The 26,792-nt window shown below is 39.0% G+C and overlaps 1 protein-coding gene across 2 annotated transcripts in view; it reads right to left on the reverse strand.

Moving 5' to 3' along the window:
* dyrk1b (dual-specificity tyrosine-(Y)-phosphorylation regulated kinase 1B) overlaps nucleotides 1-26,792 on the reverse strand; it is a 77,324-nt gene that overhangs the window by 11,234 nt on the left and 39,298 nt on the right. For both annotated transcript variants that reach the window (XM_058054085.2, XM_058054084.2), the window contains exons 2-6: nucleotides 16,438-16,604; nucleotides 3,311-3,430; nucleotides 1,925-2,113; nucleotides 376-523; nucleotides 140-289 (exon numbers count right to left, since the gene is read on the reverse strand). In XM_058054085.2, coding sequence (XP_057910068.1) covers nucleotides 140-289; nucleotides 376-523; nucleotides 1,925-2,113; nucleotides 3,311-3,430; nucleotides 16,438-16,506 — 676 coding nt within the window. In that variant the 5' untranslated portion in view covers nucleotides 16,507-16,604. The remainder of the gene's footprint in view (nucleotides 1-139; nucleotides 290-375; nucleotides 524-1,924; nucleotides 2,114-3,310; nucleotides 3,431-16,437; nucleotides 16,605-26,792) is intronic.

Consider the following 26,792-nt stretch of genomic DNA (forward strand, 5'->3'; position numbering starts at 1 on the left):
ATGATTCATGAGATTGTGATGCTTGTTGCTATGATTACTACTACTACTACTAATAATAATAATATTGATAATAAAGACCATGGACAGCCGAGGCTATGTGTGTGTGTGTGTGTGTGTGTGTGTGTGTTGTGGAGCATACCTGTACAGAGCTGCTGTGCAAATTTCCGTGTGAGATTGAGGGAGACCCCTCTGAAGTTGGTGTTCCTCAGCAGATCATACAGATTGTAGCTCAACAACTCAAACACCAAACATAGGTGATTCCTAAACATAAAGTGACGCTTCAGGTGGACTACACAAGGAAGAGAAAGAGAGCGAGGGGTGAAAGTTAAGCCATGGAAAGCCTTGCAGGAGTTCCCGTGATGTTTTCCAGCTCACCTATGTAATATTTCATCTCAGTGTCATGCTTGTTCATGAGCTCCAGCAGGCGAAGTTCAATCTGTGCCTGGTTGAGAAATGCCTTTTTGTTCTTGATGATCTTGATGGCCACCCATTCCTGCTCGTGGTGGTCGTAGGCCTTCACCACCTGCCACACGTTGACAACAGCACACGCCATCAGCTTCATCTCCTGAACTTCCTCATCACAACCAACATGTCTGCACACCGGCTAATACAGTATGTCCAATATCTACTATTTCTACTTCACGTCTCTTATTTTCTGGTTTGGACATTGTATACATGGTATATAATACCTTTCGTACCGTTAATACTCGTCATGACGTCATGACATTCAACTACTTTATTTACCTGCCAAGCCAGGCAAGACCTCAGGTGCTAGCTACAGTATCTTCACAATAATAATTATCGGAAGCATATCAAAATATTATGGGAATAAAGTCAGAATATTATGAGAAGAATATTTACAAGAATGATGTAAAAATATTACAAAAGCACATTCTACAAATATAATTGATGAAAGCAAAAATGAAACAACAGCAGCAAAAATTGAAAAATCTGAAGCAATTTTAGCTAGAATGAAGTCTTGATATGAGCGTCATTTTAGCAACATAAAGTTGAAATATTCAAGAAAAAAGTTATTTTAGGGAGCAAATTAGAATGCAAAAATGTTAGCGCTAACATGATAAGAATAAACCCAAAATATGATGTGAATAAAGTCAGAATTAAGAATAGGATAAAATGTTCAAAGTATTCTTCTAGAGGGGAAAAAAGTCACAATTGTGGAATATGATGATGACAAATAATGTCATTTAAGTAGCACACAGCTAAAATATTTTATTTAAATCCTAATAATATGAAAAAAAATATATATATATAGTTGTCATTTTTAGAAATTTTATTTTGGAAAAAAGTTATAATATCAGAAATATATCAAAATATTACGGGAATAAAGTCAGAATATTATGAGAAGAATATTTACAAAAATGATGTGAAAATATTACAAAAATTATTATTATTATTATTATTATTATTATAAATATTTATAATATATTTATATAATATATTTTATTTATAATATATAAAAATATATAATAATACAAAAAATATAAATATCAAGAATATAAAGAAAAAAAGTCATAATTTTATGAGAATTATGACTAGTAGGCATTTTTGTGATGCAAATATATTACGCTTTTGAGAAGCCAAATTCTTTACTTAATTGCCCTCAGCACCAAAATCCGACCACTTCCTGCACAGGAAGTGGGAAGTTGCTGTTGACGGACTTCAGTGCTATATTCACCCAATATTACGGGACTAAAGTTCTTAAAATATTATGGGAATAAAGTCAGAATATTATGAGAAGAATATTTAAGACACACTAAGACACACATCTCATACTCTACTAGGTACACATCTAATCCTGTGCAATGTACCATACTGTATAGACAAGAGCTATTGTGCAATGTAGTAACTATGTAAACCACAGATGATGTATGACATGCAAATGAGATGTTTCCTCTCCCCTCACCTGACCAAAAGAGCCCTTCCCAATCAAGGAGTCGATCTCATAGCGGTCCAGCCACTTTTCTCCATTTTTGACGATGTAATCATAATTGTCATCATCGTAGCCATCGTTGTAGACTTTTCTCTCCTTCTTAGTACTGCTGTCTTCAGGAGGGACCTGCTGGGCCCGCCGCTTCTTCTTAGTGTAATACACCTGCACATGAACACGCTTAGCATCTCGCTGCAACTTCAATGACCTTATTAGACAGCCTTTCATTCATACTGGTGGCCTCTAAAGGGCTGCCCGGGAGCCTTTTTTTACTGGCCAGTAATTTTACAAGAATAAAGTCAAAATATGAAGTGAAAAACGTGGTAATTTAACAGGAAAAAGTAGTCATTTTAGGAGAATAATGTTGTAATATTATGAGGAAAAATAATGTCCTTTTAACATGATTGTAACAAATGTTGAAATATTAAAGAAAAATACGTTTTTAAAAGACTAATATTATTATAAGCAACAAACTAAACAAAATAAAGATGTACTCTTTGGGAAAATGACGTGGGGGGGATAACTTGTAATATTTGGAAAAAACTGCAGTAATTTTACAAGAATAGGGTCAAAATATGAAGTGGAAAAAAAGCAGTAATTAAACAGGAAAAAGTAGTCATTTTAGGAGAATAATGCAAGTTTATGAGGAAAAATAATGTCCTTTTAACATGATTGTAACAAATGTTGAAATATTAAAGAAAAAAACTTTTTAAAAAGACTAATATTATTATAAGCAACAAACTAAACAAAATAAAGATGTACTCTTTGGGAAAATTAAGTGGGGGGGATAAGTTATAATATTTGTGAAAAACGGCAGTAATTTTACAAGAATAAAGTCAAAATATGAAGTGAAAAAAGTGGTAATTTAACAGGAAAAAGTAACCATTTAAGGAGAATAATGCAAGTTTATGAGGAAAAATAATGTCCTTTTAGTAGTATAAAATTGAACTACTAAAGAAGAATACATGGCAATAGTACAGTAGAGTAAAGTTGTATGGGGGAATAATTATAATAATGAAAATTAAAAAAAAATAAGTCATTTTTGGATAATTAGGGAGAAAACTGTCACAATATTATAAAGTCCAAATATTTGGGGAACAAAGTACAATACTACAAGCATTGAGAAGAAGAGATATAAAATATTTGTAAAATAAAAAAAAGAACAAAGATTTATTGATACAGTAGTTTATATTTTGGCTCTGCATGATGCATTTTTGGAGTCTTCAAAAAAAAGAAGTGCTGCGCCGTAATTTTCCCTTTGAAATAGCTTTTTCTTTAGCCTTGTATTGTTTGAAGTATTTAAGGAAGAAGAGGAGAGAGTGTGCACGGCTTCCACAAAGCTTGGTGCTGAGTGAGTCGTACCTCATTGATGTGCTTGTAGGTTTTGATGAGGTCTACCGAGAGCTTCCTCAGTGGGGCAGTGGCAGGGTCTCTGAAACTAGGGGGGATCCTCCGCTGGAGTATGGTCATATCAGACAGCACCTATGGAGAAGAGCAACAGACACGTTACACGCTGTTTTTGACAAGATATTGTCAACATGGTGACACACGTGATAACATTATTTATGTTTTACTAAAAACATTTCACCATCAACTATCCGCTTTCTTGTCTTCTTCGGGTGAACAGATGAACTGGAAAACTTCCCAGGACACTTTCCAAGGAATACATTTTGTGTGTTAGTTATACCAAGAAAAAAAAACAACCCATCCAGGGATCTACATTAAAAACAAAAATGACTTGCCCATGGGGAATCCTTAAGGTGACAACTACTTGCCCGAACTTGCCCCATGTAAAATGAAAACACTGCCATAATGATATCATATATCAATATATGCTGATAATTCATCAGATAATAGTACTGATGCATTGTATTTGGAGGAATGTCTGAAACGTATGTTAACATGGCATGCCATACTACCTTACACATGGTAGTCGTAGTAAGCAGTGATATTTATAAGTTGTGCACCACAATGAAACATTATTGAATAGACACATTTGTGTACTAGTAAAGTGTTTTGAATCCGGAAAAAAATGCTCAATTTGTCAAACAATAATTTGTGAAGCAAAGGTGAGAAAAATCCGCAGAGAAATGGAAGCGCTAGATTTTGTAGCTTGTGCAAAATCAGCACTTGGTATTGGATCTAATCGGTGGTGTTTCATTGTGACCACTTCAAATTGTCACAGCAATGTGATTCACTCACCTGTGCCATCATTTGATTTGCTGCCGCTAATAAAATACTTGTTTAGGAGGCACTGGTTCATCACTTTTTGCTGTTTTCCTTCACAAGTTGTTGAAGAATTAGACCATGTTGGCAGGGACACCATGATAGATGTTTTCCTAGTCAAACCATCGCTGATTGGTTGATCGCCAACAAGAACGGGTGTGGGTAAAACGTGGACTGTGGGCCGCGGTCTAAACAAACGATTCTGATTGGTCCATTTCAAGATTTGCAAGGATTGGTTTGCAAATTACCACCGGAATTACGCAGTCCGTGTTTTACCAACACCCAACAAGAACCGCTTTTAAAAAAACTCTTGGCAGTATGGCATGCCAAAGTGCACTTGCCCGTCGGGAATATCACTGATTGGATTTACTTGCCCCAATTTTGTTTTAACTTGCCCTGGGCCATCGGTACATCGTTATTGTCGAGCCCTGCCTATAGAGTTATATATCAGTCACCTGTAACGACAACGCTGCCGCCTTTAAAAGGTGCAAAAGGTTTGCCAGAGACGTCTCTAGCCTGCTAGGGCAGCACAGCGGTCTAGTGGTTAGCGCGCAGACCTCACAGCTCGGAGACCAGGGTTCAATGTTCTCCCCGTGCATGCGTGGGTTTTCTCCGGGTACTCCGGTTTCCTCCCACATTCCAAAAACATGCTAGGTTAATTGGCGACTTCAAATTGTCCATAGGTATGAATGTGAGTGTGAATGGTTGTTTGTCTCTTTGTGCCCTGTGATTGGCTGGCGACCAGTCCGGGGTGTACCCCGCCTCTCACCCGAAGACAGCAGGGATAGGCTCCAGCACCCCCGCGACCCTCGTGAGGAAAAAGCGGTAGAATGAATGGCATGGATTTGCAACGCTATTTTTAAACCACCATAGGTCTTAAAGGGGACTATTATGCTCATTTTCCACCCTTTGTATTGAGTTGTGGTCTCCTATAGAGCAGCGACACACAATAAACCGCACAGAAAACTTATTAGATTTTCCAGAATCTGCACCTATTCCAGCTTTATTTCCTTTGATTTGTGCATCCCGCCAAAATGATCTGTTTTAATTTATTCCATACACATTTAATTAATTTATTTTATTTAATTTAATTTATTCCTTCGGGCATGCCTAGTCCACTGTGATTGATGGTGACACGCCCAAAGTGCTTCCTAACTACGAACCATATACGGAAGTCCGCCCCACTGTGACATCACAAAGGAGCAGTTTTACCACGCCTTTTGAATCAAGCATTTTGAACCATCCCAAACTTCTTTCAGGGCTCACTTCCAAATGTGAAAACCTCATTATCTGAAACTTTGGCATAGTTTAACATGAGAATACAACATTCTAACTTCATTTATAGGTCAGATATTCGACAGAGCATAATAAAACATTTGCACAATCAAAATAATTCCAGCGGTTTCTGAAAACAAAGGTTTGGTGGATTTCAAGTGATAAAAGTGTAATTATGGTAATACACTGCCACATGGCACTTCTGAGAGGATGAGGCTTTTACAAAAGCAGTGGGGGTTTGTTTACAGAAGAGCGCAAGGGTATTTGCAGCTAAAAAAAAAGAGTTATGCATACTTGGAGTGTATAATATCCAATTATGTTTCTCATTTTTTTTATATATCGGTATCCTGGTACAGATTTTCCCAATGACAAAGATAAAATGACTTATACTGGTATAAATGATAAACGTAAACGAGTTTTTGGAATGGAAGATGAATGAAATGTTGCCATTGTGAGGAGAAAGAACATTCGTGTGGGAATTGTGACTATTATTTACTCGGCAGACCCAAACAGTTTGAAATGGTGATAAATGCCAGCTAAAGTTGGCTGAATCTCCTCGTACAGAACGTGAATGGAAGCTTGCAGGGGTTTGCTTAGTTTAGCATGCTAAGTGGTTGTGTGTGCGTGACTCAGGCTTGATGAGTATACAAAGGAACGAATAAAGGCATATCTTAATCTTAATATTTTCAAAACATTGTGTTTTGAAATTTTTTTGAAATAAAAAAAAAATAGTTTGAAATAGTTTTGAAATAAGGAATGTTATGGTAATGGTAATGTTTTTTTTTTCATTTGAACATGCATCAGATTACAATTGAGTGCATCCCATAATCAGTTCACAGTTCCACATGTCCAAAAGGAGTAGGAAGAAGCAAAGCTTATTAAATCCTACCCCTCCATCTGGTACTTTTACAATCACTAACTGTTACATTTGTTCACTTCCTGCTTTCCATGATAGAGTTTAAGGGTTTTTTTTAATATTTTTTTTTAATAATGTACAGTGAAGAAAATAAGTATTTGAACACCCTGCTATTTTGCTATTTCTCCCACTTAGAAATCATGGAGGGGTCTGAAATTTTCATCGTAGGTGCATGTCCACTGTGAGAGAGATAAACTAAAAAGGAAAATCCAGAAATCACAATGCATGATTTTTTAACAATTTATTTGTGTGATACAGCTGCAAATAAGTATTTGAACACCTGTGTATCATCTAGAATTCTGACCCTGAAAGACCTGTTAGTCTGCCCATTAGAAGTCCACCTGCACTCCATGTATCATCCTGAATCAGATGCACCTGTTTGAGGTCGTTAGCTGCATAAAGACACCTGTCCACCCCATACAATCAGTAAGACTTTAACTTGTAACATGGCGAAGACCAAAGAGCTGTCCAAAGACACCAGAGACAAAATTGTACACCTCCACAAGGCTGGAAAGGGCTACGGAGCAATTACCAAGCAGCTTGGTGAAAAAAGGTCCACTGTTGGAGCTATCATTAGAAAATGGAAGAAGCTAAACATGACGGTCAATCTCAATCGGAGTGGAGCCCCATGCAAGATATCACCTCGTGGGGTCTCAATGATTCTAAGAAAGGTGAGGAATCAGCCCAGAACTACACGACAGGACTTGGTCAATGACCTGAAAAGAGCTGGGACCACCGTTTCCAAGGTTACTGTAGGTAATACACTAAGACGTCATGATGTGAAATCATGCATGGCACGAAAGGTTCCCCTGCTTAAACCAGCACATGTCAAGGCCCGTCTTAAGTTTGCATATGACCATTTGGATGATACAGAGGAGTCATGGGAGAAAGTTTTATGGTCAGATGAGACCAAAATAGAACTTTTTGGTCATAATTCCAATAAGCGTGTTTGGAGGAAGAAGAATGAAGAGTACATCCGAAGAACACCATCCCTACTGTGAAGCATGGGGGTGGTAGCATCATGCTTTGGGGGTGTTTTTCTGCACATGGGACAGGACGAGTGCACTGCATTAAAGAGAGGATGACTGGGGCCGTGTATTGTGAGATTTTGGGGAACAACCTCCTTCCCTCTGTCAGAGCATTGAAGATGGGTCGTGGCTGGGTCTTCCAACACGACAATGACCCGAAGCACACAGCCAGGAAAACCAAGGAGTGGCTCCGTAAGAAGCATATCAAGGTTCTAGCATGGCCCAGCCAGTCTCCAGACCTGAACCCAATCGAAAATCTTTGGAGGGAGCTCAAACTCCGTGTTTCTCAGCGACAGCCCAGAAACCTGACTGATCTAGAGAAGATCTGTGTGGAGGAGTGGGCCAAGATCCCTCCTGCAGTGTGTGCAAACCTGGTGAAAAACTACAGGAAACGTTTGACCTCTGTAATAGCAAACAAAGGCTACTGTACCAAATATTAACATTCATTTTCTCAGGTGTTCAAATACTTATTTGCAGCTGTATCACACAAATAAATTGTTAAAAAATCATGCATTGTGATTTCTGGATTTTTCTTTTTAGTTTATCTCTCTCACAGTGGACATGCACCTACGATGAAAATTTCAGACCCCTCCATGATTTCTAAGTGGGAGAAATAGCAAAATAGCAGGGTGTTCAAATACTTATTTTCTTCACTGTACCTCGTACCGAAGTACGAGGTGATATGAGCATCTAATGCCATAATGTGTACCATAGTAAGTGTCAATATAGTGATATATATAGCACATCATGGCTGGTTCAAGACTCTTCATCCTTGTATTTAGCAAACATCAACTGCTTGTATTGTTTCTTGAATTGGCTCATCGTTGTGCATTGTTTGAGGTCCTTACTCAATCCATTCCATAGTTTGATTCCACATACTGAAATGCTATGGCTAGCATAACGTAGTCCTAGCATAGAAGTGTTTCAAATGAACTTCTTCCCTGAGATCATATTTCTCCTCTCTTGTAGAGAAGTATTGGATGACATTTTTTGCTAATTGGTTGTTTTTAGCCTTATGCTATCCTTTAGCTGTTTAAAGATGAACTATATCAGCAAGTTGAAGTATTTCTGATTTTAAAAATAAGGAGTTAGTATGTTCTCTGTAGGCGGCATTATGAATTATCCTTACTGACCTTTTTTTGCAGTACATTTAGTGAGTGAAGATTGCTTTTATAGTTATTAGCCCATATTTCCACACAATAAGTAAGATATGGTAGAACCAGAGAGCAATAAAGAGTGTGGAGTGATTTCTGATTGAGAACAAATTTTGCTTTGTTCAATACTGAAATATTTCTGGCCACCTTATGTTGTATATTTGTAATATGAGGTTTCCAGCTCATATTTTCATCTATTGTGATCCCCAGAAATGTATTTTCCTTCACCCTTTCAATGTCCACACCGTCTATTTGTATTTGCTGGTGCGTGTCCTTTCTGCTGTTACCAAACAGCATGATTTTAGTTTTATTTAGGTTCAAGGACAATCTATTATCATCAAACCATCTTTTTAGTGTGACCATTTCTTCTCTGACCTTTCTAATGATTTCGTCTGTACTCCCTCCAGAACAAAAAGCACTGGTATCATCCGCAAATAATACCAGCTTTAAGTCTTTCGTAACTTTGGAGATATCATTGATGTACAAGTTGAACCGTTTTGGCCCCTGTATTGACCCCTGGGGAACTCTGCATGTAATATATGAACTTGCAGATGTTTTACAATGTCAGATGAAGATCGAGAAAAACGAGAAGCACATTAATTTTCGAATGCAGTTCGTCTTAGCCGCAAATACACATTCTCCACACACACAGAACACAATTCTGTGACCGTCCTTCAAAATAAGAGCGATATTTGCCCCATGTCTGCATGAACAAAATAAGAGTGTCATAAAAATATCTTCCATATGCAGTTGGAATTTCATGGGTGACTACATCTTCCTTCATCACAAGCACAGGAATTACAGTTTGTTGAGGATTTGGTAGCAATGTGTGCAGAGGCTGATATCCCATTCAAAACGTTAGCCACTGTCTTACCAATAAATACATTCATTTGTTCATTCACCACTTTGGAGCCTATCCCAGCTGTCTTCGGGCAAGAGGCGGGGTACACCCTGGACTGGTGGCCAGCCAATCACAGGGCACATATAGACAAACAACCATTCACACTCACATTTATACCTATGGACAATTTGGAGTCGCAAATTAACCTAGCATGTTTTTGGAATATGTCATATTGCGATACATCCCAAAATATCCTGATTATTGCTAAGGTCCATATCGCCCAACCCTAGTCGGGATCCAAAAGTGGGTCACAGATCCACGCTGAGTGGGTGGCAGACAGGTCAAAAATGACGTTAACTCATTCCCTCCCAGCCATTTCTCAAAAGCCGTCCTCTAAGTAGCGGTCATTTTTGATGATTTTTGATGAATTGGGCTTGCGGCCTACTGAGTTGAATGAAACTGTTACGTAACAAGACTGAACTGAAAGATTGATAATTATGCCTCAATGTTTACTGAATTATACTGATACTTAAAGAGGACTAACAAACTGAAAGGTGAATTTCTGATCTCTTATTGAATACATTCCTACTGATAATGCAGTACAAAATGTAGCATGATGAAGTTATTTAACAATATTTACCATATGGTTCTCCATTAGATACATTTATTTTTAGATTCTTATTATTACATGCTGCTTTTTTCATTTTATGTGGTGGTAAGTGTGCACAGCAGAAGTGTACTTTTACATGTACAAATGTTAGCAATTTCTTTAAAATGTAAATGAAAAAAGGCAAACTAATTCATTTTTTTGTATTGAAAAAGTATTCAAGCGTAACACAAACATATCGAAAAGAACCGTTGCATCGCTAATGACAATCATTTCTTGACACACGGCTCGTACCTCCTCCTTCAACCCTCCCGCTAACGTGCCGTTGACAATCTCCTCTGATGTCGGATCAATATTTGCAATACAAGTGACCGTTGCAGTTATTAGATCTGTTTCAGGTCCAGAAACCACCCCTTCTCTCTTCAATTGCCGTTGTTCATTCCTGACGCAATCCAGTTTTGATTCCTACATATGCCTGACACACTTAAGGTATCAGACTTCACAGCTAGGAGACCAGGGTTCAATTCCACCCTCGGCCATCTCTGTGTGGAGTGTGCATGTTCTCCCCGTGCATGCGTGGGTTTTCTCCGGGTACTCCGGTTTCCTCCCACATTCCAAAAACATGCTAGGTTAATTGGTGACTCCAAATTGTCCATAGGTATGAATGTGAGTGTGAATGGTTGTTTGTCTATATGTGCCCTGGGATTGGCTGGCCACCAGTCCAGGGTGTACCCTGCCTCTCACCCAAACACAGCTGGGATAGGCTCCAGCAGCCCCCGCAACCCTTGTGAGGAAAAAGCGGTAGAAAATGAATGAATGAATGAATGAATGTATACACTGGGGAAATATCAGTCGGAATAAATATAATACAGTAAAGTCTCGTTATATCAATATTCTCGGGAGTCGGAACTATCCATATATCCGATCCTGCGCCGAACTGCATTAAAAGTAGGCAATAATGCACTCGACATTGTTCTATACTATAGAACAATGTCGAGCAGCTTAAATCAATCTTTGCTTAAGGATTTCAATACCAAAAAAGAACACGGCGAGCGGCTGCTTCCAGTCAACTTTATTTTTCCCACTTCCACCACCAGAGCACAGCACACACACCGATTCCCGCACTTCCTGGTTCACAGGTCATGCTCAACCCGCCCCACATAGCTGGCCAAACACATGCCTGCAACAGAAGAACCAACTGCGTTCGTGGTTTCTCTCGTGTATATAGATTCTATACAGGCATGTGTTTGGCCAGCTATGTGGGGCGGGTTGAGCATGACCTGTGAACCAGGAAGTGCGGGAATTGGTGTGTGTGCTGCGCTCAGGTGGAAGTGGGAAAAATAAAGTTGACTGGAAGCAGCCGTTCGCCGTGTTCTTTTTTGGTATTGAAATCCTTAAGCAAAGATTGATTTAAGCTGCTTTTGTATCGATATAAGCAGACCAAATTGGCTGGCGGGAGATGAAAAGGGCATCGTAGTAACCGGATTATCATAATAACCGGGTATCGTACTAACGGAACTAATTATATCATAAAAGACTAGAAATTTGCCGGGAAATGAAAATAGTATCGTAATAAGTAGTAATTCGTTATAACCGATATCGATATAACGAGACTTTACTGTATATATAATTTTCATTTTTATTGTCCATTTTATTTTAACCTTCCTCTTGTGTGAGCTTTCTGGTATCATCTCTTATGTTAACGGGTGGGTTTTGACCCATGTATTAAATCAGCTATAAAATACACTAAAAACAATAAGTTACCATCAAATTTGCTTCTCATGTCTTGGTTACCTTCTTAGGCTTCCTCATCCATGAAAATGTTGCTTTTAATACTTTTGGTGTGGGCATGTAGGCCTTTTTTTGTCACTTTACCCCTCCATTTCAATTTCCAAAAATGGTCAAATGAACCTCAAAAGAATCATATTCATAAATTGAAGGTTCTTTTGTTACCTGGCTATTACTGAGGGCTATAGAACATGTCTCTTAAATCAATTAGTTTGATTTATTTTCTCATTTTAGTATTAATCACTAAAGAAACATCTATGGTGTTGGAATTTTGACCCATATATATTAATGTCAAGAAAAGGTAGAAAAAGTGATTGTTTTCAGCAACAGAACTTTAGTATAAAGTGAAATGAAAAAGCAGAACAGGTCCAGATCTTGGTTCACTGTACTTCTTGCCATTCTTTCCATGATCCAAATTGTAAATGTGAAATCAGCCATCAGTCAAATGAGTGAATTCACCTCACATGTCTGGACCTTGTTTTTCTGCTGGTATACTGGAAAAGCGGTCAAAATGAGAATCCCCTGAAGCTTACATGATGAGAAGAGGAGCTGGTTGTCATTGTGTTGACTAATTGTACACTTATGATTTCAGTTTTGGCTCAAAATATTGCTTTATAATCATATTATTACAACTGGGTCGAAACCGACCCTAACAATACAGTGGTCATAATTTCAACCAAACCATTTTAAAATGTAGTGAAAATTATTATTTTGGTTTTATTTTGTTGAAATAGAGTTTCCTGACAAAGTAAAAAAGCCTTGATGCAATAAACAAATGTTATGTGATTCTTTTCATGCATTAAAATGTAAAACAGGTCGGTGCCGACCCTAACACAAGAGGAGGGTTAAATTGTCCATGAATGTGAGTGTGAATGGTTGTTAAATGGTGGTTTGTTTGAGGGTGCACCCCGCCTCTCGCCCGAAGTCAGCTGTTGTAGGCTCCAGCACATGCATATACAGAGGGAAGGCTTACACGCATTATCATTTGACAACATCATCAGTATACCACAAGAAAATCTACAATTGGATACCTTTTGTTTCACAGACCACAAACAACTGGCCAGACACAAATGTTTTTTTCCTCTAATTTATTCTTTTCTTGGACTACGTTATGCTAGCCATAGCATTTCAGTATGTGGAATCAAACTATGGAATGGATTGAGTAAGAACCTCAAACAATGCACAACGATGAGCCAATTCAAGAAACAATACAAGCAGTTGATGTTTGCTAAATACAAGGATGAAGAGTCTTGAACCAGTCATGATGTGCTATATATATCACTATATTGACACTTACTATGGTACACATTATGTCATTGGATGCTCATATCACCTCCTACTTCGGTACGAGGTACATTATTTAAAAAAAAAACAAACCTTAAACTGTATTATGGAAAGCAGGAAGTGAACAAATGTAACAGTTAGTGATTGTAAAAGTACCAGATGGAGGGGTAGGATTTAATAAGCTTTGCTTCTTCCTACTCCTTTTGGACATGTGGAACTGTGAACTGATTATGGGATGCACTCAATTGTAATCTGATGCATGTTCAAATGAAATAAAACCATTACCATTACCATTACCATTACCATATTAGAAACGACTGCTGATAATACACGGAAGAACAATACAACAGCAACCGTAATTCATTATCCACATAAACAGCACAAGCATGTACATATGCAAGTTCTAACAACATAAGATTGTAATGGAATCCAAATGGAAATGATAAAAATTGTTACCAACGAGATCGTAGAACTGCTAACGTACATCATTCCGTCATTCACCATTCCAGACTGGTACATTTCCAAATAAAACAAAAACAGCTAAAGCACTTTGAATTTAAAAAAATGGAGACAAACATCAATTTACAAACTATCAACCAGTGTCCTTATTACTTATTACTATTTACTAAAATGAACTATTCGATAGCAGGTTGAACAAATTTATTCATAAGAATGTATTACTCGTAGATAGCCAATATGGAGCTAACATTTCAACCGTGGCACAAATCAGCGACGATATTACCAACGCTATAGACCACAGATGTGTGCAGCTGCAGTATTCATGGATCTCACAGAGGCTTTCAATACAATTAATAATAATTTATTAATCTTAATAAAGCTACCTAGCTCACAGGAAGCAACGTGTGAATTGAGGGGAATACACAAGTACGTGTGGAGTACCCCAGGGGTCAATACTGGAACCCAAACTGTTCACGTTTATATCAATGACATCTGTAAAGTGAAGGAAGACTTAAAGTGAGTACTCGACACAGGAGCTAATTGAAAAGTCACAAAAAAGCCCCGCCCCGCTTTTACTCATGTTTGAACTGTCTATAAACGAATGAATGTTGTATTTTAACGTATCTTTTACTCTGTTTACTTGTTTTTATTCAACTCAATTTTTCTGCAAAGTGTCTGAGTATTTTGAAAAGTGCTATACAAATAAAATGTATTATTATTATTATTATTAAATGAAAAAGCTATGCTAAGAAGATGGTTTGATCCTTGAACTGAAGTGAAACTAAAATAAAATATCATATCACAATATTGACTGACTATTGACTATTTATTGCCCGCTACACAGCGGACGAGTGGTTATCACGGAGGCCTCACAGCTAGGAGACCCGAGTTCAAATGTGGCCCGTAGGACACTAGTTTGAGGCCCCCGCCTTGATATAAGTTTAATGTTAGTGCGGCCTGCACAACTTTGATATGGATGCTGTATGGTATCATGTACCCAGAAAAAAATATTTCGTTTGATTAATGTTCATGTTAAAGGTTAAATAACTGTTAATAGTTATCCTCCCTATCTGTGTGGAAGTGGTAAGTTTTTGGCTATTTAAGTTTAAAGGAAATAACTTGAAGGCTACCGTTTAGGTCGCTAGCTCTCTAGTTTGCGAGTTAGCATGTGTCTCAAGACCCTGCAGTTGCGCAATATGTTGTAAATAAAAAGAGTATAAATGTGACTATAGTCGTGTTTTGTCATGTCTACAGGGCTCTAATAATGCTTTGTTCATTTTAATCTGGAAAAAATAATTTGTCTACCCATTTTCTCTATGTGGTTTCTTAAGTTTTTATTATTTGTTGTTTTATTATTATTATTATATTTATTTATTACTGATTGATTGATTTTCTTTATTCTTGATTTGTTTACTTATTTATCTTATTTTGTGCAGAAAAATAAAAATAAAGATATTTGAGAACAGTGGAATGTTTTATCAGAGCTTTTACTGTAGAAAATCGGAACCAAAGCACTGAAAAAGTTTGTATATTTTTCTGTTTAAATAATTTTTTTTTTTTGGAAAACCTGATGCGGCCCAGCCTTGCCCAGACCCTAGCTCCAGTGGCCCCCAGGTAAATTGAGTTTGACACCCCTGGTTTAGGACATCCCTAATTTGGTCCTCATGGTGTCGGATGAGAAACATTCTGGGATTGACCACCCCTGTTATTAAGTGTTTTATCTGATCAATCAAACAAAATAATTGATAGATTACAAAAAGAATCCTTAGCTGTAGCCCGAAATGAAATTGCGAGATGGATGATGTACGCTGTATAAGTTATGTAAGTTTTACTTTTGGTGCATTCAAGGACCGTCAAATAAAGTGCTTGAGGAAAAAAGTATTATCAGTGAAGCATAAAGACTGGGGGTGTCACGAGACAAGATGTTGCACGGGATTGGGTCCTTACGAACGAGACGAGGCATGAGATGTGAACATTAATTCTGCTTAACGTACGCATTACGTATTATCGTACGTATTACGTACGTATTATCATTCATAGCAGCTGTGCCACAGTTCACAGTCTGATTGGCGTCTGGCTGCCCTTTTCTCGTGATACAGCTTTTCTGCTATGTTTTATTATCACATACTACAGTATTAATTGGCCCTGTACCCTAGAAAGCGCCCATGAATGATACGGGAAAAGGCCGAAATGATACTGTGTCAAAGCCCAGGGCAGTGATACTGATAAAATATAGAGTTTAACCATGTCCAGTATCAGCCCTCGTAGCTGTCCACTCTGGTATCGTGCCCGTGAAACAACCAATCAGAAAACAGCACACGAGTGCTTAGCGCCTAGTGCTTCTCCAGTCACCAAAAAACCCAAACTTGATTAATGGAACTTTAATTGTCAGACATTGATAAGATAAGACTGTTGATAAAATATTATTGTTGAAATATTTTTGCAATTGTTGTGTTTACACTGTTTAGATATAATACATGTAATAAACTGAAAACAAAATGGTCTTTTGATTAAATAGTATGTGATAATAAGCTCATGATTAAATAGTATGTGATAATAAGATCATCACATGGTTTGTCTGGTATCAGGCCCAGTATCATGCCCCCGCGTGCCAGTATCAGCCACTTGGGGGCATGATACCGAGCCTGATACCAGACAAACCATGTGATAACCTATAAATCTCACCAAAATCCACCCAGATAATGACTTAATCATGCAAAGTTTTAGCCACTTGTGTATGAATTATGGTGTGTTTTCTGCAGAGAAAATAGCCAATTTTAAAATAAAACCCTTTTTTTTTTTTACCAAAAATTTGCAAGGTTGTGAATGCTGAATGGCGACTGTGGCCTACAAAGTGATGAAAAGATGTTTTACGCTGCCAAAGGCACCTTTGGCAGGACGGGCGCATTACCTGCTGCTGCTCGGCCATGGAGTGGATGGAGCTGAAGGAGGGGTGTGTATGCGTGTGCTGGCTGGTCATGGCTGGCTCAGCGAGGGAGAAGCCCTGGGCAGTAGAGGAGGAGGAGGAAGAGGAGGAGGAGGAGGAGGAGGTGGGCGGACATCCTGAGCTGCTTACACCTGAAGAGAAATAGCGAGACAAGACGCACGGTTAGGGAGGGGAATCCCCACATTCCAAATCATTCAACCTAAAATGTCAAATTCTTCTCAAATCAGAAGAGAACACTATCATATACAACTGTTGGATTTGCTTGTGGCCTGTGTGGTACATGAAAAATACCAAAATGGAAGCCTGCATTCTTTTTTTTTTCCCATGGGCCATGGCCAAGACCAAAGAGCTGTAGGCCTGCACCAAGACTGGAATGGACTACAAGATCATGAAGCTTGAGACTATGGGTGATAAAACAGCTTTGCTCTGGAGCTCCATGCAGGATTTCAGCTGCTGGGGTGAAAGCTACGATCATTTCATTCCAGTCTGTGCTAAAACATGACCATCGCATTAAAGTGGCACAAAGAAAAGTAACTCATTCATTCATTTTCTACCGCTTTTTCCTCACGAGGGTCGCGGGGGTGCTGGAGCCTATCCCATTCATACCTATGGTATTCATACCTATGGACAATTTGGAGTGGCCAATTAACCTAGCAGGTTTTTGGAATGTGGGAGGAAACTGGAGTACCCGGAGTAAACCCACGCATGTACGGGGAGAACATGCAAACTCCACACACAGAGATGGCCGAGGGTGGAATTGAACCCTGTCCTCCTAGCTGTGAGGTCTGCGCGCTAACCACTAGACCGCTGTGCAGAAAAGTAACTAAAAACACTAAATCATGTCCTGATCATGAGAGGAAATAATGCTTTAAATAAATTACAGAATCATTGAATGATAGGCAGGCGGCACGGTGGACGAGTGGTTAGCGCGCAGACCTCTCAGCTAGGAAACCAGGGTTAAATTCCACCCACAACCATCTCTCTGTGTGGAGTTTGCATGTTCTACCCGTGCATGCGTGGGTTTTCTCCGGGTACTCCGGTTTCCTCCCACATTCCAAAAACATGCTAGGTTAATTGGCGACTCCAAATTGTCCATAGGTATGAATGTGAGTGTGAATGGTTGTTTGTCTATATGTGCCCTGTGATTGGCTGGCCACCAGTCCAGGGTGTACCCCGCCTCTCGCCCAAAGACAGCTGGGATACGTTCCAGCACCCCCCGCAACCCTCGTGAGGAAAAAGCGGTAGAAAATGAATGAATGGATTGAATGATAGGCAGGCGGCATGGTGGTTGAGTTGTTAGCACGCAGACCTCACAGCTAGGAGACCAGGGTTCAATTCCACCCTCGGCCATCTCTGTGTGGAGTTTGCATGTTCTCTCTGTGCATGCGTGGGTTTACTCCGGGTACTCCGGTTTCCTCCCACATTCCAAAAACATGCTAGGTTAATTGGTTATTTGGCCATTCCAAATTGTCCATAAGTATGAATGGGAGTGTGAATGGTTGTCTGTCTATATGTGCCCTGTAATTGGCTGGCCACCAGTTCAGGGTGTACCCGCCTCTCGCCCAAAGACAGCTGGGATAGGCTCCAGCATCCCCTGTGACCCTCGTGAGGATAAGCAGTAGAAAATGAATGAATGTTGTGACAATAAAGTTTAAATATTACGGGAATAAAATTCTTATAATCAGGGGGTCAATATGTGAAGTTTCTTTTAATGGCGGTATTGACATTCGGTAGTCTACCAAACATGCGTTCAAGGACTGTCCAAATAAGTGGAAGAGGTCAATGATCGGAACAAACAACACGTACATGAAAAAACTATAGAATTTCTAACTGTATATTATGTTGAGGATAAAATAATGACCCATATTGGCAAAACTGATATCTCTTTACAACAAAATAATGTAATGTAAACAAGGCCTGTTAATGTTGTTATTGTCTTAGCATTAAACAATAACAAATACATTACGTATGAATGAACCCCACCACCCTTTCCACTGGAGATTTGTGAAAACAGGAGATGGTCAGTGGGTCAAAAAAGGTTGAGAACCACCGTAATAGACCATCCACTAACATTTTCATCCAGTTTTGTCAACAAAAACACAAACACCACTCATCACGTTTTAGTCCTATTTTCGTCGTTTGTCAACCAAATAATTAAAAATAACAAAAAACAACAGCAAAAATAGTGTGAAAAATAAGAAAGTCAAAATATGAAGAGCAAAAAGTTGTCCAATGAGAAAACAAAAATTGCAATTTTACGAAAATAATATTATGAGGAAAAATAATGTCACACATGACTCATCACGTTTCAGTCAGCAAAGAGACAGCTCGTCACCGTCCTATTTTCATCATTTGTCAACCAAATAATTTCATCTTCTATAACAAAAACAACACTGTATCACAAGAATAAAGTCAAAATATTTTGATAGATAGATACTTTATTCATCTCCAAGAGAAATCCAAAGAAAAAAGGTTTAGGAGACTTGAAGAATACAAGGAAAGGTCATTTAAAAGCATTTTAAAAGCATGAAATGAAAATATTCAAGAAAAAAAGATGTTTTCGTAATATTATGAGAAACAAACAAAACGACAAATAAAGCTGTCATTTTTGGAAAACTTATGAGACTAAAGTCATAATTAGGAGGAAAATGTAGAAAAAGAAAGCTGAAATTGTTTGGGAAAAAACAACAGCAAAAATAGTGTGAAAAATTAATTCATTCATTTTCTACCGCTTTTTCCTCACAAGGGTTGCGGGGGGTGCTGGAGCCTACCCTAGCTGTCTTCGGGCAAGAGGCGGGGTACACCCTGGACTGGTCGCCAGCCAATCACAGGGCACATATAGACAAACAACCATTCACAATCACATTCATACCTATGGACAATTTGGAGTCGCTAAATTAACCTAGCATGTTTTTGGAATGTGGGAGGAAACCGGAGTACCCGGAGAAAACCCACGCATGCACGGGGAGAACATGCAAACTCCACACAGAGATGGCCGAGGGTGGAATTCCTAGAACTCCGAGCCGTGAGGTCTGCGCGCTAACCACTCGACCGCCGTGCTGCCGCATGACTAATCAACCTACGCCAAATTAAAAATGGTCACACAAGTAACGTTACCGAAACTTTACGAAACCGGAGTACCCCAAACTCCACACAGAAATGGCCGAGGGTGGAATTGAACCCTTGTCTCCTAGCTGTGAGGTCTGCACGCTAACCACTCGACCACCGTGCCGCCAGTGTGAAAATTAAGAAAGTCAAAATATGAAGAGCAAAAAGTTGTCCAATGAGAAAACAAAAATTGCAATTTCATGAGAATAATATTATGAGGAAAAATAATGTCACTTTAGTAAATAGTACAAAAAAGTAAAAAAACAAAACAAAACAAAATAAAGGTGTAAAAAAAAATGTGTACTCATAGCTGTCACAAAGGTGAGAGGCAATTTTCTTCTTGAAATATACATAACTACTCTTTACAAAATAAAAGTGGCCCTTGCAACCTCTCATTTTGGACTATGTGGCCCTTGCTGGAAGAAGTGTGGATGATGATAGTTGGTCTGGGTGACGGAAGCCGGGATAATTGATGTTGACATGACAAAGCAGAGAATGCATGAGACTGTTGCAGAAATCATGACACTGTGACGTGAGGAAATATCTGCCTAGTACTGAGAAAGGGGCGCTGTCTCTTTAAGAGGCTGAGACGCACTCACAGAAGTTTCTTCCTCTGACATCACCCGTCTTGCGCTGCCATAGGTTGGGCCTCCCTCTTTTTGCGCCACCTGACTGGCTGCTGGTATCTAAGGGCTGGCCGGCCAGCGCTCTATAAATAAACTCAGTGCTGTCTCAGCAAGCAGCCTACAACACTCATTAGCTACTTCTCTTCCGCCTCTCTCCTGCTTTGCGAGCGGCTTCCAATAGCAAGCCTGGCTCCCAGCAGCGAGCTGACATCCTCTCCCCTAGCAACCCGGCCCACTCTGCTGCTCACTCCTCCCCCTTTCCTTCATCATCCAGTCTACAATTTTGTCTTCTTATACACGTCCGGAGAATCCTCCATTCCTCGCGTCTGTCCCGCTTCCTCCTCATTTTCATCCCTTTCACGTCTTCATCAGTGTTTTGGATACGCACAATCACGCGAGCAACGCTGGGGAGTCGACACACAGTATTTCAATCAAGTGAGCAGATGATTCAAGACAATATGGGTGTTGCTATGGTATCTGCTCCATATGAATAAACACGTAACATAACCGCATCACCAGAACAATGTCAGCTAAAGTAATGGTAATGGTAATGGTTTTATTTCACTTGAACATGCATCAGATTACAATTGAGTGCATCCCATAATCAGTTCACAGTTCCACATGTCCAAAAGGAGTAGGAAGAAGCAAAGCTTACTAAATCCTACCCCTCCATCTGGTACTTTTACAATCACTAACTGTTACATTTGTTCACTTCCTGCTTTCCATAATACAGTTTAAGGTTTTTTTTTGTTTGTATTTTTTTTTTAAATAATGCACCTCGTACCAAAGTACGAGGTGATATGAGCATCCAATGACATAATGTGTACCATAGTAAGTGTCAATATAGTGATATATATAGCACATCATGACTGGTTCAAGACTCTTCATCCTTGTATTTAGCAAACATCAACTGCTTGTATTGTTTCTTGAATTGGCTCATCGTTGTGCATTGTTTGAGGTCCTTACTCAATCCATTCCATAGTTTGATTCCACATACTGAAATGCTATGGCTAGCATAACGTAGTCCTTGCATAGAAGTGTTTCAAATGTACTTCTTCCCTGAGATCATATTTCTCCTCTCTTGTAGAGAAGTATTAGATTACATTTTTAGCTAATTGGTTGTTTTTAGCCTTATGCATTATTTTAGCTGTTTGAAGATGAACTATATCAGCAAGTTGAAGTATTTGTGATTTTAGAAATAAGGAGTTAGTATGTTCTCTGTAGGCGGCATTATGAATTATCCTTACTGACCTTTTTTGCAGTACATTTACTTTTACGTTTACAAAGTCTAAACGTATCGCAACTTAGCTTATAAAAGAAGACAAGCAAAAGGAAGAAGTTGAATGGACAAACGTGGAACATAAGTGAACGGTTCGAGACCAGCATGTCAGCAATTAGGCCCGATGATTTCCACCTTAACATTTGAATTTGCCAATGAAAGTAGAATCGACTGTTAAAAGTGGAATCTCATTTACATTGACATCATGTTAATTAGAGCTGCAACTAAGAATTATTTTAAGAACCGACTCATCGGTCCATTATTTTGTTGATTAAGCCATGAATCGGATTAAAGAAAACCCCACACATTTTTAACTTGCACATCTTGATACAGAAATAGAAGATTAAAATTCATTCATTCATTCATTTTCTACCGCTTACCCCCATGAGGGTCACGAGGTTACCGCTTTTTCCTCACAAGGGTCGCGGGGGTGCTGGAGCCTATCCCAGCTGTCTTCGAGCGAGAGGCGGGGTACACCCTGGACTGGTGGCCAGCCAATCACAGGGCACATATAGACAAACAACCATTCACACTCACGTTCATACCTATGGACAATTTGGAGTCGCAAATTAACCTAGCATGTTTTTGGAATGTGGGAGGAAACCGGAGTACCCGGAGAAAACCCACGCATGCACGGCATGCAAACTCCACATAGAGATGGCCGAGGGTGGAATTGAACCCTGGTCTCCAAGCTGTGAGTGCGCGCTAACCACTCGACCGCCGTGTCGCCTCCAATACATAAAATTGTGAGATTAAAAATAACATAAAAAAACACACCTATTTAGCAACGCCTATTTATAAAAGTGCAAGGACTCAGACAGTACAAAAGTAAGAGTTTGAAGAGTGTGAATCATTATTAAGTGTAATAATAATAATATAATATTAATAATAATTATTAATAATATTATTAAGTGTAGTATTCATAGTTCCAGCTTGTTAGTCCGTTTATGTATTTCACCAGGAAGGTCAAGTCTTCCCAAACAGGAGACTTTAACCTCAGAAGAAGCCTCTCCTTGGTACTATCGCTAGCCAGGACTCCCGCTAACCAGAACCTGGACTGCACTGTATTTGTTTACAGAGTAGACATGTGACGCCATCAACGCTTCCTGGTCATCACTTGTGGAAAAACACTACGCCTAAACAAACGGATTGTTCCGTATTACAAATACACGTACCGTTACACCCCTAATATGTGCAGTACATTACAAAAGCAAGTCATGATGTAGTTCAAATGTAGTTATTATCCCATATTTCCACACAATAAGTAAGATATGATAGAACCAGAGAGCAATAAAGAGTGTGGAGTGATTTCTGATTGAGAACAAATTTTGCTTTGCTCAATACTGAAATATTTCTGGCCACCTTATGTTGTATATTTGTAATATGAGGTTTCCAGCTCATATTTTCATCTATTGTGATCCCCAGAAATGTATTTTCCTTCACCCTTTCAATGTCCACACCGTCTATTTGTATTTGCTGGTGCGTGTCCTTTCTGCTGTTACCAAACAGCATGATTTTAGTTTTATTTAGGTATTATCATCAAACCATCTTTTTAGTGTGACCATTTCTTCTCTGACCTTTCTAATGATTTCATCTGTACTCCCTCCAGAACAAAAAGCAGTGGTATCATCCGCAAATAATACCAGCTTTAAGTCTTTGGAGATATCATTGATGTACAAGTTGAACAGTTTTGGCCCCAGTATTGACCCCTGAGGAACTCCGCATGTAATATATATAAAAAATATATAAAAAAGTATATTAAAAAAACCTTAAACTGTATTATGGAAAGCAGGAAGTGAACAAATGGAACAGTTAGTGATTGTAAAAGTACCAGATGGAGGGGTAGGATTTAATAAGCTTTGCTTCTTCCGACTCCTTTTGGACATGTGGAACTGTGAACTGATTATGGGATGCACTCAATTGGAATCTGATGCATGTTCAAATGAAATAAAACCATTACCAACTCCTCCTAAACTCTTTACATTGCTTTAAACGTCGCTAAAATATTTGATTGCATATTCAAAAATGGAAGAAAGCATCTGCATAAGAAAATCAAACCCAGTCAAGCTACTGTAGCTTCCGGACAGATTGATGCTGTTTCTGTACCTTTATTGCCAGCCTTAACACGGCAACAGCAGTGCTCATTTCCATCAATGTCATCTCAAACTTGCACACATGTTTGCGCCATTATCCATGATGATGATGTCAAATGCATAGAGCAGTGCATACTGGTGATACTGGTGCATCTTTTTCTGCTAAGGTTTGGAGGTGTGTTGATTCTTCCGGGAGGTTTTCAACATAACAACTCGTAAATTTTTTTCTATGTTAGTCATGATATCAAATTTTGCTGGTCGATAATTGTTGATATTCAATAGTATCGCAAGTATCGCAAGTATCGCATTTTTAGACTATTTTTTTCATTCATTGTAGACATGAGAGGTGTACCGTGTACCTGTGTGAGACATTAGTTCAATACAGTGTGTATGTTTTCGCTATGCAGCAAGAGTCCCTGTCTTCTCTGTGTGTGTACTATTTTGTTTATATTTGCAGACCAAACGCTTCATTAAGCGTGGACTGTCGAGACGAAGGCGCCACTGCCCCAGCACCTCCATCGGTACTCTGTGTCAGTCGTTGGTGTTAATGCGCCGAAATATTCTCACAATGTAGCTGTGGCATTCACCTTAAAATTACTTTTGTGTTGCTCACGAGGCTGGCTAGCCTCATCTAGGGTAGAAGCTAACGTAGTCCCACCTCTACAAAGAGGCTGAATGAGATGAGAGCCCACTCTCTGTCTTCATTCCACTTATAGAAGCAATGCACACAGACAGAGTGAAACCTCTTGTCATCCAGCCTGTGTGTTACCAAGAGAAGAGCAGCCACGTTAACACGCATGCATATCAATTTATCCAGGACATCTTGAGTATCGACTATTGAGTATCGAATATCGTTTTTTTTTTCATTAGATAAGGGGATTTATCAATTATGGTAGCAGGCCTAAATAGATTGCACATAAACACATTACATGGATATTACATGGGATAATTGCATGCAGAAAAAGTACAGCAATCTGCGTGATGCAGCGATTCCTCCATGCCATCGAACTTCTCACCAGGCTCACTGTGATGTCACAAAGAACCTGTGTTACAAAAGACTCTCTGGAACAGTTCAGAGACATCCCAAACATCTTTCAGATGTGTGCAAACTTTGAGAATACAACATTATAACTCCATTTATAGGTCAAAAAGGTGTAAAAAGCATCATAGATCCCCTTTAGAAGGTTTGTCTGAACATAAGAAATTGAAAGTGGTTACACCTTCTATTTTGGGTATCATGTAATGGTAAAGGTTTTATTTTATTTCATTTGAACATGCATCAGATTACAATTGAGGGCATCCAATAATCAGTTCACAGTTCCACATGTCCAAAAGGAGTAGGAAGAAGCAAAGCTTATTAAATCCTACCCCTCCATCTGGTACTTTTACAATCACTAACGGTTACATTTGTTCACTTCCTGCTTTCTATAATACAGTTTAAGGGTTTTTTTTGTTTTTTTTTTAATAATGTACCTCGTACCGAAGTATGAGGTGATATGAGCATCCAATGACATAATGTGTACCATAGTAAGTGTCAATATAGTGATATATATAGCACATCATGACTGGTTCAAGACTCTTCATCCTTGTATTTAGCAAACATCAACTGCTTGTATTGTTTCTTGAATTGGCTCATCGTTGTGCATTGTTTGAGGTCCTTACTCAATCCATTCCATAGTTTGATTCCACATACTGAAATGCTATGGCTAGCATAACGTAGTCCTAGCATAGAAGTGTTTCAAATGTACTTCTTCCCTGAGATCATATTTCTCCTCTCTTGTAGAGTATCATGTGCTAATCATTCTGCTGTTAATTATCTCTGGTAAACTCCCTACAAATCATTTTTTTTTGTATATTGTTGTTTTGTTATATTGTGTTTTTTTTAACTGGTTTCAGCCCGAATTCTCTGCTCGCCTGCAGTTTGTATCCATTGGTAATAAATAATCTATACACGTTAAGGTCAGTCATGGCATCCCACAGGGTTCTGTGCTCTGACCTGTACTGTTCTGACCTGTAATGTCCACCTTAACTCCAAGCAGCCATCAAGAGCTGGGCGACCTCAATTTTTTCCACGATTAAATTCAGATAAAACTGAAGTCATGGTCCTCAGAGACAAGGTTGCTAATGATAGCACTGCCCTAGATCATCCCCAACAGTACAGTCATGAACCTGGGCATCATCCTTGATCAGGTTCTTTCCTCTAATTCCCAAATACAAGAATCATTAAGAAGAGCATTTTTACATTCACAAAACATTTCCTGTCACTACCAGACGCCAAAAAAGTTTTGTGACCTCCAGGCTGGATTATTGTAACTTCCTGCTCATAGGTTGTCCTAAGAAGTCTCTCAGTTGATTCACAGCATGACATCAAAAACAAGCATACGGTTCGTATAAAGATGGCGCCGCCCGAGTACATGCTAGTTACAGCAGCTCAATAACTTCTGCTGTGTTTTTAGTGTTTAATAGTGTTTTATTTATTACTTTATCATTGTTTTTTGCTCCATATCGACTCCAAGCAAGCGTGCAGCTATGGATGTTCATCTTGTTACGTATATAGCTTGCTTGCTAGCTTTGAGGTTAGGTCGGAAAAGTGAGATTTGATGAGGGAGTGATCAAATACACTGACATGGATTTGAGTAGCCTGTGTCAAGCTGTCAAACTGAAGCCATTGAGGTTTTATAGACTAGTTTTCATTCTTGTGGAAAATACAGGACCAAGTCTGTCCCTTGTCGGCTCAATACAGATGTTGGCAACCTTACGTGACACAGCACACATGTATTTTTTGCAGCCTGCGATTGGCTGTGAAAGGCATTTATTGGCATATGCCAAATGAGGCATTTCTTTTCGGAAATCTGACAATTGGATGGGAGCATGCCTAGTATTTTTACTGCGGTCAAATGTCAATAGAGTCAAATGTGACGCATTGAAGACCATCTGCAGTCATGATGAGTTTGAGCAATTTCAATGACTGCTCTGTCAACACACTCTGCCCCAGTCCTCACTCAGTGCCATACATGTGCTAATTTCCTAATATGAGAAACTCCCCACCGACAGTTTTGCAGCAATTTGGTGCTCCAAACTGTTGACAAAAATGATATCATCCTCCACACTAACTGAACTCATTCCTACTAGCCAGGATTTTTCTGACTACATTATTAGGGGGGAGGCCCCGTCACCCCTCAAGAAGGCTAAGCAGGGCTCGACAATAACGAT

This window comes from Doryrhamphus excisus, linkage group LG5 (assembly GCF_037039965.1).
Source record: "Doryrhamphus excisus strain RoL-2023G ecotype Guam linkage group LG5, RoL_Dexc_Guam_v1.1, whole genome shotgun sequence".
NCBI lineage: Eukaryota > Metazoa > Chordata > Actinopteri > Syngnathiformes > Syngnathidae > Doryrhamphus > Doryrhamphus excisus.